At 52.4% G+C, this 11,002-nt stretch overlaps 1 protein-coding gene across 1 annotated transcript; it reads right to left on the bottom strand.

The window, feature by feature from the left end:
- Positions 1–1,764: 1,764 nt before the first annotated feature.
- Positions 1,765–4,689, bottom strand: KCNA5 (potassium voltage-gated channel subfamily A member 5). Its single transcript, XM_004459028.4, has one exon. It carries the CDS (start codon positions 4,384–4,386, stop codon positions 2,572–2,574), a length of 1,815 nt encoding a protein of 604 aa, XP_004459085.1. The 5' UTR covers positions 4,387–4,689; the 3' UTR covers positions 1,765–2,571.
- Positions 4,690–11,002: the final 6,313 nt, after the last annotated feature.

The following is an 11,002-nucleotide window of genomic DNA, read 5'->3' as shown; positions in this document are numbered from 1 at the left end:
GAAGGCAGAGGAGCCTCAGTGTCAGCAGAGGAGGAGGGCGGGCAAGGGCAGGGGGGTCCTCTCGGCTTAGGTGGCCTGGTAAGAAGGAGCCTTGCCATTCAGACTCCTCTCTTGCCAATCGTGTGAAAAGGCACACCCCGCTGGCGGCCGCAAAGGAGCGCGGCTTAGTCCCAGCATCGCAGCAACAGGTGCCCTGAGGACAGGGAGAGATTGGAAATACTTTGAGCTGACAGGGGGAGGGGAAGGCCGTCCCATGGCCCAGGACTGATACCAGGTCACTGGCCTCTGGGATCAACAGGTGCAACAGGGGACTGAGCTGCCCAACTTCGGGGTTCCCCCTTGGACCCCGATTCCCTTAGTTCACCTGCCCCACAGGAACCCTCTCCCCCCACACAGAATGCAGAAACTCACTCTCATTTCCTCCACTCTCTGCCGGGGCTACGTATAAGCTGGTGCCCATTTACTGGACGTTTTAAAGAGGCAGTTTGATCTAATTGGACAAATACCCTCAGGCACCAGAGTGGCTCTAAAACCTGGGCGCTGCTCTCCTTCTTGTTGCTCCAGTGGAAAGAGCCTGGCCTTCCAGCAGAAAGGGTCTCCTCTTTTGTCTTGAAGGGAGGACGTAACCCTTGGAGTCACACACCCCGGGCAGGGAAGGTGTCTGCTCAGCCACAGGCATTAACTTTAAAGGCATCGGGAGACCTGGAGGTGAGACTGTGTGGAGTCGAGCCTTGGTGAGGTGCCCTGCTTTTAGGCAGACTGTAAATTATAAATAAATAGAGTGTCTCTGTTCTTCCTTCTTTACTTTAGCATGTCATGAGAAACAACAGAGCTCTGCCTGCATACCCATCTGTTTCCTCCTCAGATTTGCGGGTAACATTTTCTGACTGGAAATGACTCCCCGCATTCACTGGCTTTTATTACGGGCTTGATGCCTTATTTAACCTCCACGCTTCCCAGACATCAGCTTAGGAGGTCTTCTCTCACCCACCTGAAGACCTGAACTCACCCGCAGAACTATTAAGCGCCCCGTGGTCATAGGGGGGCAAGGGGGTGGTGACTTTGGACTATCAATAATCTTTTGATTATTCAGCAGAAAAAAAAGTAGCAGCAGGAACCTGGAGCCCCACCATGGATAATACACCTAATCCCTGAGAGAAGTTTTAGACAGTGTTATACCTGCTGTGACATTTTGCCAGAGGTACCCAGTGACCGGGGGACAAAGGGATTCATTCTGAGCTTTGCCATCACTCCGGGCAAGACCACGCTTAAACGCATACGAGCAGACCCTGCCATTTGGCCCCTCGCGGCCTCACCGGGGTGCCACGCCGCGGCTGCACTCACGCCGGTGGGAGTCAGGCTGCTTCTCAGAGCTGCCGAGAACCGTGCTAAGGAGAGCTTAACACCTGCAGACAAAGGCGAGTTCAGGAATCCAGCCCCAGGAGACCACGGCGGAGCTGGGGGACGTCTGCGCGTCCTTTTCCTTTTATCTCCAGCCACATTGCATGCTGACACTTTGGGCTAATAGCACAGCTTACTGACAGTGGGGTCCCCATTACAGATGTGAGATAAACAGGATCCTCTCGCCATCTATGTGGCACGGAGGCGCCTGTCAAAAATATATTGCTGATCAACTCGTTACCTTTCTGAGTTTCCTACCCCAGAGAAGGCATTTGCTCCAATTCCAAAACCAGAAATGACAAGTGACGGGCTATTTAAAAAATTTTTAAAAACACATTAGCTGTAGAAAAACTAACACTCGCCTCAACGAAATAACGTTTTATTTCCTGGGATAAAAATAAAGAGAATGAATTATCAGAAGTCTTCCTGCAACATCATTAAAATGTTTCTTTTTTTTTTTTTCTAAGGAAGTTATGAGAATTGTTTAAGGCGCATGGAAAAGTCACATTTGCCATTCTTCCGGAACATTCCCTGCCCTAGACACAAAGCACCGATACCACATCAAGGGAAAGAAAGAGGCTTGTGGGCATGGGAACCAGAACAGCCGTATTGCCGGCATCTCTGCCTCTAAGTATCACAGAAAAGCATCTCAACAACTCTCTTCTCCAGAAATACAACATGGGTCTCGAAACTATATCCAAAATATCTCCATCTGAATTACAGTACAAAAATCCACTCACCAGCCATAAAAAATAATATTTTCCCCTATGCACAAATGTAACCACATGTGAAGCAAGTGTGGAACACATGGGGGAGGCGTTTTACAAAATCTCTTGAGATCTGGGCTATTTAAAGTCATTTCTGTTTGGGTTTTCCCTCTGCTGGGTATAGGGAACTGGCCACAAATACAACCATCTTACAGCTCTCACCATTTCAACAGCTCTTGCGTCATGGAATGTGGTACTTTTTAAAAATAGGCGACCCTTGGTGTCATGGAAAAAAAAGAGGAAAAATGGGGGATCAAGGGAGGGAGGGAAGGAGGGAAAGAAAGAAGGAACAAGCTTAGGCTCCTGGGGGGCGCGGGGGTTGAAATACTCGGTGGTATGAAGTCAATGCCCAGTTGAGGAGGCCTCCCCAGCCCCACTGCCACCAGCCTGCCTGCATCTTCATTTATAAGTCAGTTTCCCGGCTGCTGTCCAGGCACAGGGCATACAGGGACCTCCGTAAGTCCACATTGCTCTTGGCCTTGAGGTTACACTTCTCCAGGGGGCAGCTGCCCCTTCGGGCTCCCTCTGCGTTCTCGGGGGACCCGCCAGCCTTGCAGAGGGACCCCTTGCTCCAGCTGGCCTTCGGCTGGCTGGTGCCGTCCAGCCCAGCTCCCTGACCCTGGCCGCCCTGCTCTTCCTTAAGCGCTGCCTGCTCCTCCTGCTCCGTCTCGCGGTGGTAGAAGTAGTTGAAGTTGGAGACGATGACGGGCACGGGCAGGGCAATGGTGAGGACCCCAGCGATGGCGCACAGCGAGCCCACGATCTTGCCCCCCACGGTGACAGGTATCATGTCCCCGTAGCCTACCGTGGTCATGGTGACCACGGCCCACCAGAAGGCGTCGGGGATGCTGGAGAAGTGGGTCTCCTGGTTGTCCGCCTCGGCAAAGTAGACGGCGCTGGAGAAGAGGATGACTCCGATGAAGAGGAAGAAGATGAGCAGGCCCAGCTCTCGCATGGAGGCCTGCAAGGTCTTGCCCAGGATCTGCAGCCCCTTGGAGTGGCGGGAGAGCTTGAAGATGCGGAACACCCGGACCAGGCGGATCACCCTGAGGATGGCCAGGGACATGGCCTGCTGCCCGTTCTGGCCGCCCCCGCCGCCCCCCCCTGGCTGCTGCTCTGCCAGCTCGGTGCCCAGGGTGATGAAGTAGGGGAAGATGGCCACCACGTCAATGATGTTCATGATGTTGCGGGAGAACTCCGCCTTGCTGGGGCAGGCGAAGAAGCGCACCAGCAGCTCGAAGGTGAACCAGATGACGCACGTGGTCTCCACGATGAAGAAGGGGTCGGCCAAGGTCCTAGGCAGGAGCGGGGCCACCGTCGGGCCAGAGGGGGCCGCCACGGCCCCACTGCTGTTGGCACCGGAGGAGGAGGGCCCGGGCGGCTGGTGGAGCCCCGGGGGGTGGCGGAGCAGCTCGCGTTCATCCCTGAACTCAGGCAGAGTCTCCAAACAGAAGGTGATGATAGAGATGAGAATGACCAAGACCGAGACGATGGCGATGGCCCGCGCAGACCCCGAGCTTTCCGGGTATTCGAAAATCAGCCACACCTGTCGTTGGAACTCGTTCCGGGGCAGGGGCTTCTCCTCTTCCTTAATGAAACCCTCTTCCTCCCGGAAGCGCTCCATGGCCTCATCCCCCAGCTGGTAGAAGCGGATCTCATCTGCGAACACGTCGAGCGAGACGTTGACCGGCCTCCGCAGGCGGCCCCCGGACTGGTAGTAGTAGAGGATGCCGTCGAAGCTGGGCCGGTTGCGGTCGAAGAAGTACTCGTTCCTCAGGGGGTCAAAGTAGCGCAGGCGCTTGACCGGGTCCCCCAGGAGCGTGTTGGGGAACTGTGCCAGGGTGCCCAGCTGCGTCTCGAAGCGCAGCCCGGAGATGTTTATGAGGACGCGCTGGTGGTGAAGGGACCCCGCGCCGAGAGCCTGGTCCTCCGCCAAGCCCAGGGCGGGGTCGCCTTCCCCCTCCTCGTCCTCCAGAAGCGGCCGTCTAGGCTGCGGTACGTCCTGGGGCAGCGGTGGCAACCGCCGCGCTCGGGAATCCGCACCCCTCTGCGCGCTGCGTCCCCTTGGCGCCGGTTCATTGGCCCCATCGCTGAGGCCAGCTGTCGCGGGGCACTGGAGCTCTCCCCCGGTGGCCTGGCCACAGCCGGCGCGGGCCTCACCTCCTCCTAGGACGGTCATGGCCCCGCCGTTCTCCAGGGGCAACTTGGCGATCTCCATGGCCCGGGGACAGGGAGCATGCTGCGCCCCCACCGACCGGCTCGCGCGCCCCCCACTCACGCTCCTGCGGGCGCCGGGCGTCGGGCTCCTGCCCCGCGCTCGGCCGGCTCCACTGCGGGGCTGGCGGAGGCTGCTGGCGCGATCCCCTCGCTCGGCCCTGACGTCAAGAAGCCGCTGCCCTGCTCTCTGCCTCGGTCTCCGTCTCGCAGCCGGTTACCAAGCAGCCGAGAAGCTTCCTTCCAGCAGTTGCAACCTTCAGCCGCCCCTCTCTGGCGGCTCGGCGCACGGCCTCCACCCTCCGCGGCTCCCCGCTTCCTCCCCTCCCCATTCTCCCTCCCCGCCTCCTCCCTCCTCCCCCCTCCTGCGTGTAGTGGCAGCGGGTTTCTCCCCGGAGGGCGCAGCTGGGGCCCTGGGCAAGGAAGGAAGGCGGGCGGAGAAAGGCTGAGCCGGGCGGAGGGAGGGCGGGAGAGGGAGGATGGAGGAACAGGTTGTACCGACAGCGCCGAGGCTCCCTGGGCAACCAGATGAGAATAGCTCTGGATTTCAGTTCACCTGGGAGCCTGACGAAGGCCGAGAGGACTCGAGGGGCAATGAATTGCCTCGGGTTGAAGGCACGAGGCTTCGAGCCGGGAAGGAGGAGGAGAGTCGGGAAAGAACAGTTCTTTAAAAATTCTTCTTTTGGAAAAATGATGGAATCTCTTCTTGGAGAAGAGTTGCAGACCGATGGGGGCGGGGGGTGGCGTGCGGGAGGTATGGGCCTTAAAATTAAAAACAAAAAATCTCTTTGCAGATCAATGGAGAGGCATCCCTCTTCCCATCTTCCTACAAACCCACAAAAAAGAGCTTCCCCTGCCCTGCGGGAGGCGCCGATTCCCTGCAGCCCCTGATGGGCATCTGAGTCTGGACGCACAACACAACCCCGGGAACCTAGCTCCACCCCCAAGCCCCCTCCTGCTCGCTCCCTTCACCAAATCCCCTTTGCAAAACCCACATCAGGGAAGGGGGGTGGCGAGCTGCACTGCCTGGCAAAGCAATGAGGGAGCAACTGGCGTGACGTTTGTGTGCTGGGGGCGGGGTTTATGAGCGCGAACCAGGGAAGCTGTAGAATCTCCACGGTGGAGCCTTCCCAGGGCTAGAATAACAGCTGACACTGAGTTCACTTACTTCGCAATTGTGCACCAGGTCCTTCCCAACACTACAAATACTGCCTCTGGCATTTCTTACTGGAGCTCCTTTTGAAAGTCCTATTACTGTCACCATTTTAGAGAAGAGGCACCCAGAGATTGACTAACTTGCTCAATGTTACACAGGGAGAAGAGGAGAAGCTGGGATTCAAACCCGGCCAGTGTGGGCGCTTGCTCTGGACACTCCACTGCCTCTGTAGAAAGGCATAAAGCCTTCCAGTTACAAGCATTCCCTCCCCCAGCATGCCACAGGAGAGCTTTAATTCCCTACTGCAGGAGGCAAGGGGTGGCAGAGGAGATAAACAAGTCCTTCTAGCTTAGGAAACTAGGGTGTCTTCCCCAAGCCCCTCACCCTGCAGTTTTCAGTGGTCACCAAACAAAGGCGAACATCTGCCGATGCATGTTTTTATGAGACTGCCGGCAGTTCTAGAAACAGCCGCTGGATGAGTGTTGGGTTTGAAATTCCCATCAAGCCACTTTGTTTTTGAATGTCTCATCGTATTGTCTACTTTTGTTCTTGTATTTTGTTAGGGTTTTACATACGTGGATGTCAGAGCCTCTGGCCTTTTTGGAGACTTGGCTCCATATGTGCACAGACATTTGTTGAGATAGCAGGGTGTGGACCCACAGGCCTATGTCAGAGTTTGGGAAGGATATGTGTACATGAGGGTGGATGAGAATTCAATGTGTGTAAATGTTTTTGTCATGTGTGGCTTTGAGCATGTGGTGGCTGTCTTTGCAGATATGTGTGACTGAGAAAGGGAAAGTGAAAATGAGCACATGGCACCATCTCTGGTTACCAGAGAGCCTTGCACCCCTTTTCCCAAGTGCAGAGACTCCCTTCCCCAGACCTCTGACACCCCTGCTTCATCTTTACAGGGTTTTTATTCTTCCCTGACTCTGAGTTACCCGGTCAGCATCAGGTCTGCCCCTGGGAGCTCCAAGACCTATAGCTCCTCTTGTTTATTGACTCATCCATCTTTGAAGTATAGGGACGCCATGTTGGTTCACATGAGCTCTCTTGGGCTCCCTGGGGAAAGAGTTCTCTAGGGCTTGTCTTCCAGGGGCTCTTGGGAAGACTATCCTCTGAAGAATAAGAGTACATTGTAAACAGAGTCCTGAAATCATGTAAGGCAGGCTTCCTTCAATGTGGTATTTTCTTAAATCTGCTTTCCATGCAGTCCCACACATTTGCCAGCTCTCAAACTTTTCTTGCTAAATTGCCTTCAGATGTCACATGTGGAAGCCATGGAGGTACACTACTCAGATCTTCCTTAAAGGAAGAACTTGCTTTTCTGCTGCAAGATGTGCTGTTAGCTGACACCTCCAGCTGGTAGCGCCTTCTGGCCTTGCCTCAACATTGGGGCCGAGGTCATGTTCTTCCCCTGTCAGTGGCTGAGCATAGTAGGCTATTTCTGCCCAATGCAGGACCATGCTAAGGGGCAATCTTTGCCCTGACTCTCCCCATTGGGTTGGCCAAGAGTTTGTGAGATCCGTGTCCTGGCTGGAGAATCACCCTGTCCAATCTTCCTCCCTCCCCACTTTCATTTCACAAATGCCAGATAAGCATCATGAGCTGAAGGTTTCCCTGCCAAATCCTGCTTCCTTTCCCTTTTATCTTTCACAGGCATTACTTCCAATAACCTCTTATACTTCTCACTCCTTCTGCAACTTCTTCCCAGAGGATATACAGCTTACATGTCACAGAACTGGAATCTGCTGTTTGCCCCACTCATCTAGTCGAGGAAAACAATCTCTCTTCTAGCAATGCCTTATGTGCACCATCAGCTGAGGATCTTGTTAAAATGCAGGCTCTGATCCAGTAGGTCCCGGGTGGGTAGGGCTTAGACGGCATTTCAAGCAAGATCCCAGGTGCTGCTGCTGCTGTCTACAGATCATGCTTTGAGATGCAACCACATCTCAGGCAAATCCCAAAAGATATCTTTGAAGGAATTATTTGCAACATCTGGATGATTTTTATTCCCCAGAATGAGACATCATTGAGAGGGTAACAAATGGGAAGTATTCTCTCGATCCTTAGGGCTGGTCCTAGCAGATCACAGGAGGATGAGTAAGGTGTGCAGAGGCAAGAAGAAAAGGCGCTCTAAAGGAGCAGTAAGGCATTGAAGGGGAGGAGAGTGAGGCTAGAGGAGAAAGGAAGGCCGGGAAGGAAAAGGAGAAGGAATCCCCAATGGCGCCTTTACTCATTCATTCACAGCCATTTATTGTGGCCCTCCTAAAGGAAGGGTGCTGCCTCAGGTGCTGGGATATCGTGATGACCAAGACAGACATATTTCCTAACCTCTTGGAGGTACATATTGAGAAACGCGAAAAGAACCTTGACACCTAATTTTACAATTGATTGTTTAGTTACAATTTTAAGGGGTACCATGTAATATACAGGGCTGTGAGAAGAGCTGGGAGCCTTACCCCATCTAGGGTCCAGGGAAGGTTTCCCTGAGGTGGAGAGGGGGAAGACAAACAATTCCAAGTGGACGTGAGTGTCTATAAAGAGGCTGGGGGTGGGGACAGGGAGGGGACAGGGCTGGTTTGAAGATCTGAAAGAAAAGTAATGCAATTGATCCAGAGAGCTGGGGGAAAGTGCTAGATGATTGGGCTTGAAAGGGGGACAGAAACCAGATCTTGAAGACTTGCAAGGTCATATTTCAAGATCCTCCTAGCAAAATGTTATAGTCTCCTTTTCTTCCACCCTCATACACTTTGCTTGTCTCTATTAAAGCAAATATGCTAATATGCTTCAATTTTAGCTCTCTTTTACTTGTTGTAACCCCCTTATTATACCCACTAGAATATAGCTATATGTATGTTTATCTATTTATATCTATCATCTACCAAAAGAAAGAGAGAAATAGAGCTAGTGGTAACTTTATCTTGCAATCAGGGACCATCCTTTACTCATCTCTGACTTTTCCAACAACACCATACATGGGGCCATGTTGTTATTCTGCATGTCAAAAAATGTGTCAGAATTTAAGAGAAAGCAATCCAGCTTTAGCTCAGGCAGGGAGGGGAAACAGGGATAGGGACTGGAAGATGATTTCTGATATTAGCTAAATACCCCAAATGGTTGTGCAGATGGGACCTAGCAAGAAAAATTTAAGACTCCTTTGGATGAGTGGTGAATTTAATTTGCTTTGACCCTTTGTCCAGGTTATGCTTTCTGCATTATCTATTACTGTAGAAACCACCTCAACTTTGCAGATAAAAACAACTTTATGGGTAAAAACAGTAATTATTATTATAACTCATGGTTCTGAGTGGACTGGGATCAACGGGGCAATCTTGCTCAGGGTCATGCCATGGCAGTCAGATGGCAGCTAGGACTGGAGTCTTCTGAAGACTCAACTAACTGGGTCACAGCATCCAAGAGGTCTCCTCCACTCAGATGTCTGGCACCTAGGCTGGGAAGCCTGGAACAGCCAGCATCTCTCTCAGGCATCCTCACCACATGGCTAGCTTGGGCTCTGTCCCAGCATGGCACCCTGAGAGAGGTCTTCCCACATGGCAGCTGGCTTTTCCTAGAGTAAGTGTTCCAAGGAACCTAGGCAGGAGCTGCAAGATTTCTTCTGAACTAGTGTTGGAGTTCTGGAACATCACTTCTGCTCCTATTGGCCAACAAAGGAAGTTCCTAAAGCCGGCCCAGATTCAAAGTTGGGGAGAAGATTAGACTTCACCTCTGCATGGCAGTAGTAGCAAAGCATGTGTGCCTATCGTTACTCCACCATGCCACTTTACAAGCCCTCCAGATTCTCACTCCTTAAAGTGTAGAGTGTTGGGCGGTGACATCCACAGCACGTGGGACCTTGTTAGCCCAGACCTACCAAGTCAGAATCTGCATTTAAATAAGACCTCAGCAGACTTGTGTGCACATTGATATTTGAGCAGCCCTGTTCTAGGATTCACAGCCCTGTCTGCTGCCTTGGATCCAATAGAAAGAGTTCTCAGAATTCAGAAAGCCACTGGTCTTCTCTAGAAAGGACAATTTTAAAGAAGCATTTGTAAGGCCCTTCTGCTGTGAACAGGAGTCTGGGTAGATATCTCCTTGTGGAGGAGGAGAGAGCATTTGGGCCTCAAGAGAGGATCCAGAAAAGCTGGGGTCAGCATCATTTCTTCCAAGTTTACCAGAATTTTAGAATGAGGCTCTTCCTGTCTTAGTTGTGATTGAGGTGCCAATACAACAGATATCATAAACCAAAATGAGTGTAAGGCAGAATCCCTGGCCCAACTCCTGTGAAGAATTTACCCAGGGAAGTTTTGGAGAATCAGTTTCACTATTCTCAGGTCCTTCAGTTTGGTCAAGAATATAAGAAGTGTTACTTGTCTCATCTGCTCTCTCTCTCAAAGGGGTTGGATTTTGCCTTCCCCTTTGCCTCAGATTTTGTGAGTGGGGCTCCTGGGACCTACTCAGAGAGACTTTATTGAAATGCTAGGGCTGGGGTGAAGTGAACAGAAGTCTGCTTTCTGCTTTGGAAACCTAGAGACCCAAGCAGGGCCGGTTAACTGCTTTGATGCAGAGCAGACCAAGAGCTGTCTCTTTGGGATCAGTCTGCTTGGAGTTGTTGATCGTGGCAAAGGATGGGAGATTATTTTCCATGGACCAGATGTCGGCCTTGCCGGAGAGAGAGCCAGCATCGGGACACCTGTGCCCAGTCCAAGGTCCTGTAGAGGGTCAGAGGGACCCATTTGCAAGAAGCAGGAGGTGTGTGCCAGCTTGCTAGGGGCAGTGGAAGGAGTTGGTGAGCCGGCCTCATAATAGAGCAGCATCTGCCTGGGTCCCAGGAGCTGCAGGTGGAGGGTCAGGGAACCTCTGAAGAGCCCATGGAAATGACTCATGAGAGAACAAGTCAGCCTTAAACATCCGGCAGGCCCAGGGAGGCAAAGATACTTCCTCTAGTTGCAGGATGAGCAAGACCCTTCCTCTCCCATGAGGTCCCCTCTGGACTTACCAAGTGGGGTGGAAGGATTGAAAAGGAGTAGAATGGAGAAAGAAACACCCCCCCCAACCCCATTTACCACACCTGCTAAATCAGGCGGGATCGGGGAGGGAGAAGACAGGGTCAGATTAAACTCAGAGCCGTGATTCGAATTTTGGTCTGGGCAATCTAATTCCTCAATTCAGCCCACATTTGAGACTGAAAGTTACCGTTGCTCTCTTTTTTAGGTGAGAGCAAGCATAAAAACATGCAGACCTGATGAATTTTTATCTAGGTCAGTTGAGGTCAGGAGAAAAGCTCCCCACACTGGACAAAAAATTTAAAGGGAACAGAAATTCTGTTCTGATTGTGTTACCAGGCTTTCCTGTCCAGCATTGGTTCGTTCCTCCACCTGGGCACCTCGTGAGAAATGCCCTGGGAGGGTCTTAGCAATAGCCTGGGCTGCATGCTACAAAGCAGGCAAAGATACCAAGGCTA

The sequence above is a fragment of the Dasypus novemcinctus genome, chromosome 20 (assembly GCF_030445035.2).
Source record: "Dasypus novemcinctus isolate mDasNov1 chromosome 20, mDasNov1.1.hap2, whole genome shotgun sequence".
In the NCBI taxonomy this organism is placed as follows: domain Eukaryota; kingdom Metazoa; phylum Chordata; class Mammalia; order Cingulata; family Dasypodidae; genus Dasypus; species Dasypus novemcinctus.
Note: the sequence above shows the minus strand (reverse complement) of the source record. Positions and strands in the feature narration are given on the sequence as shown.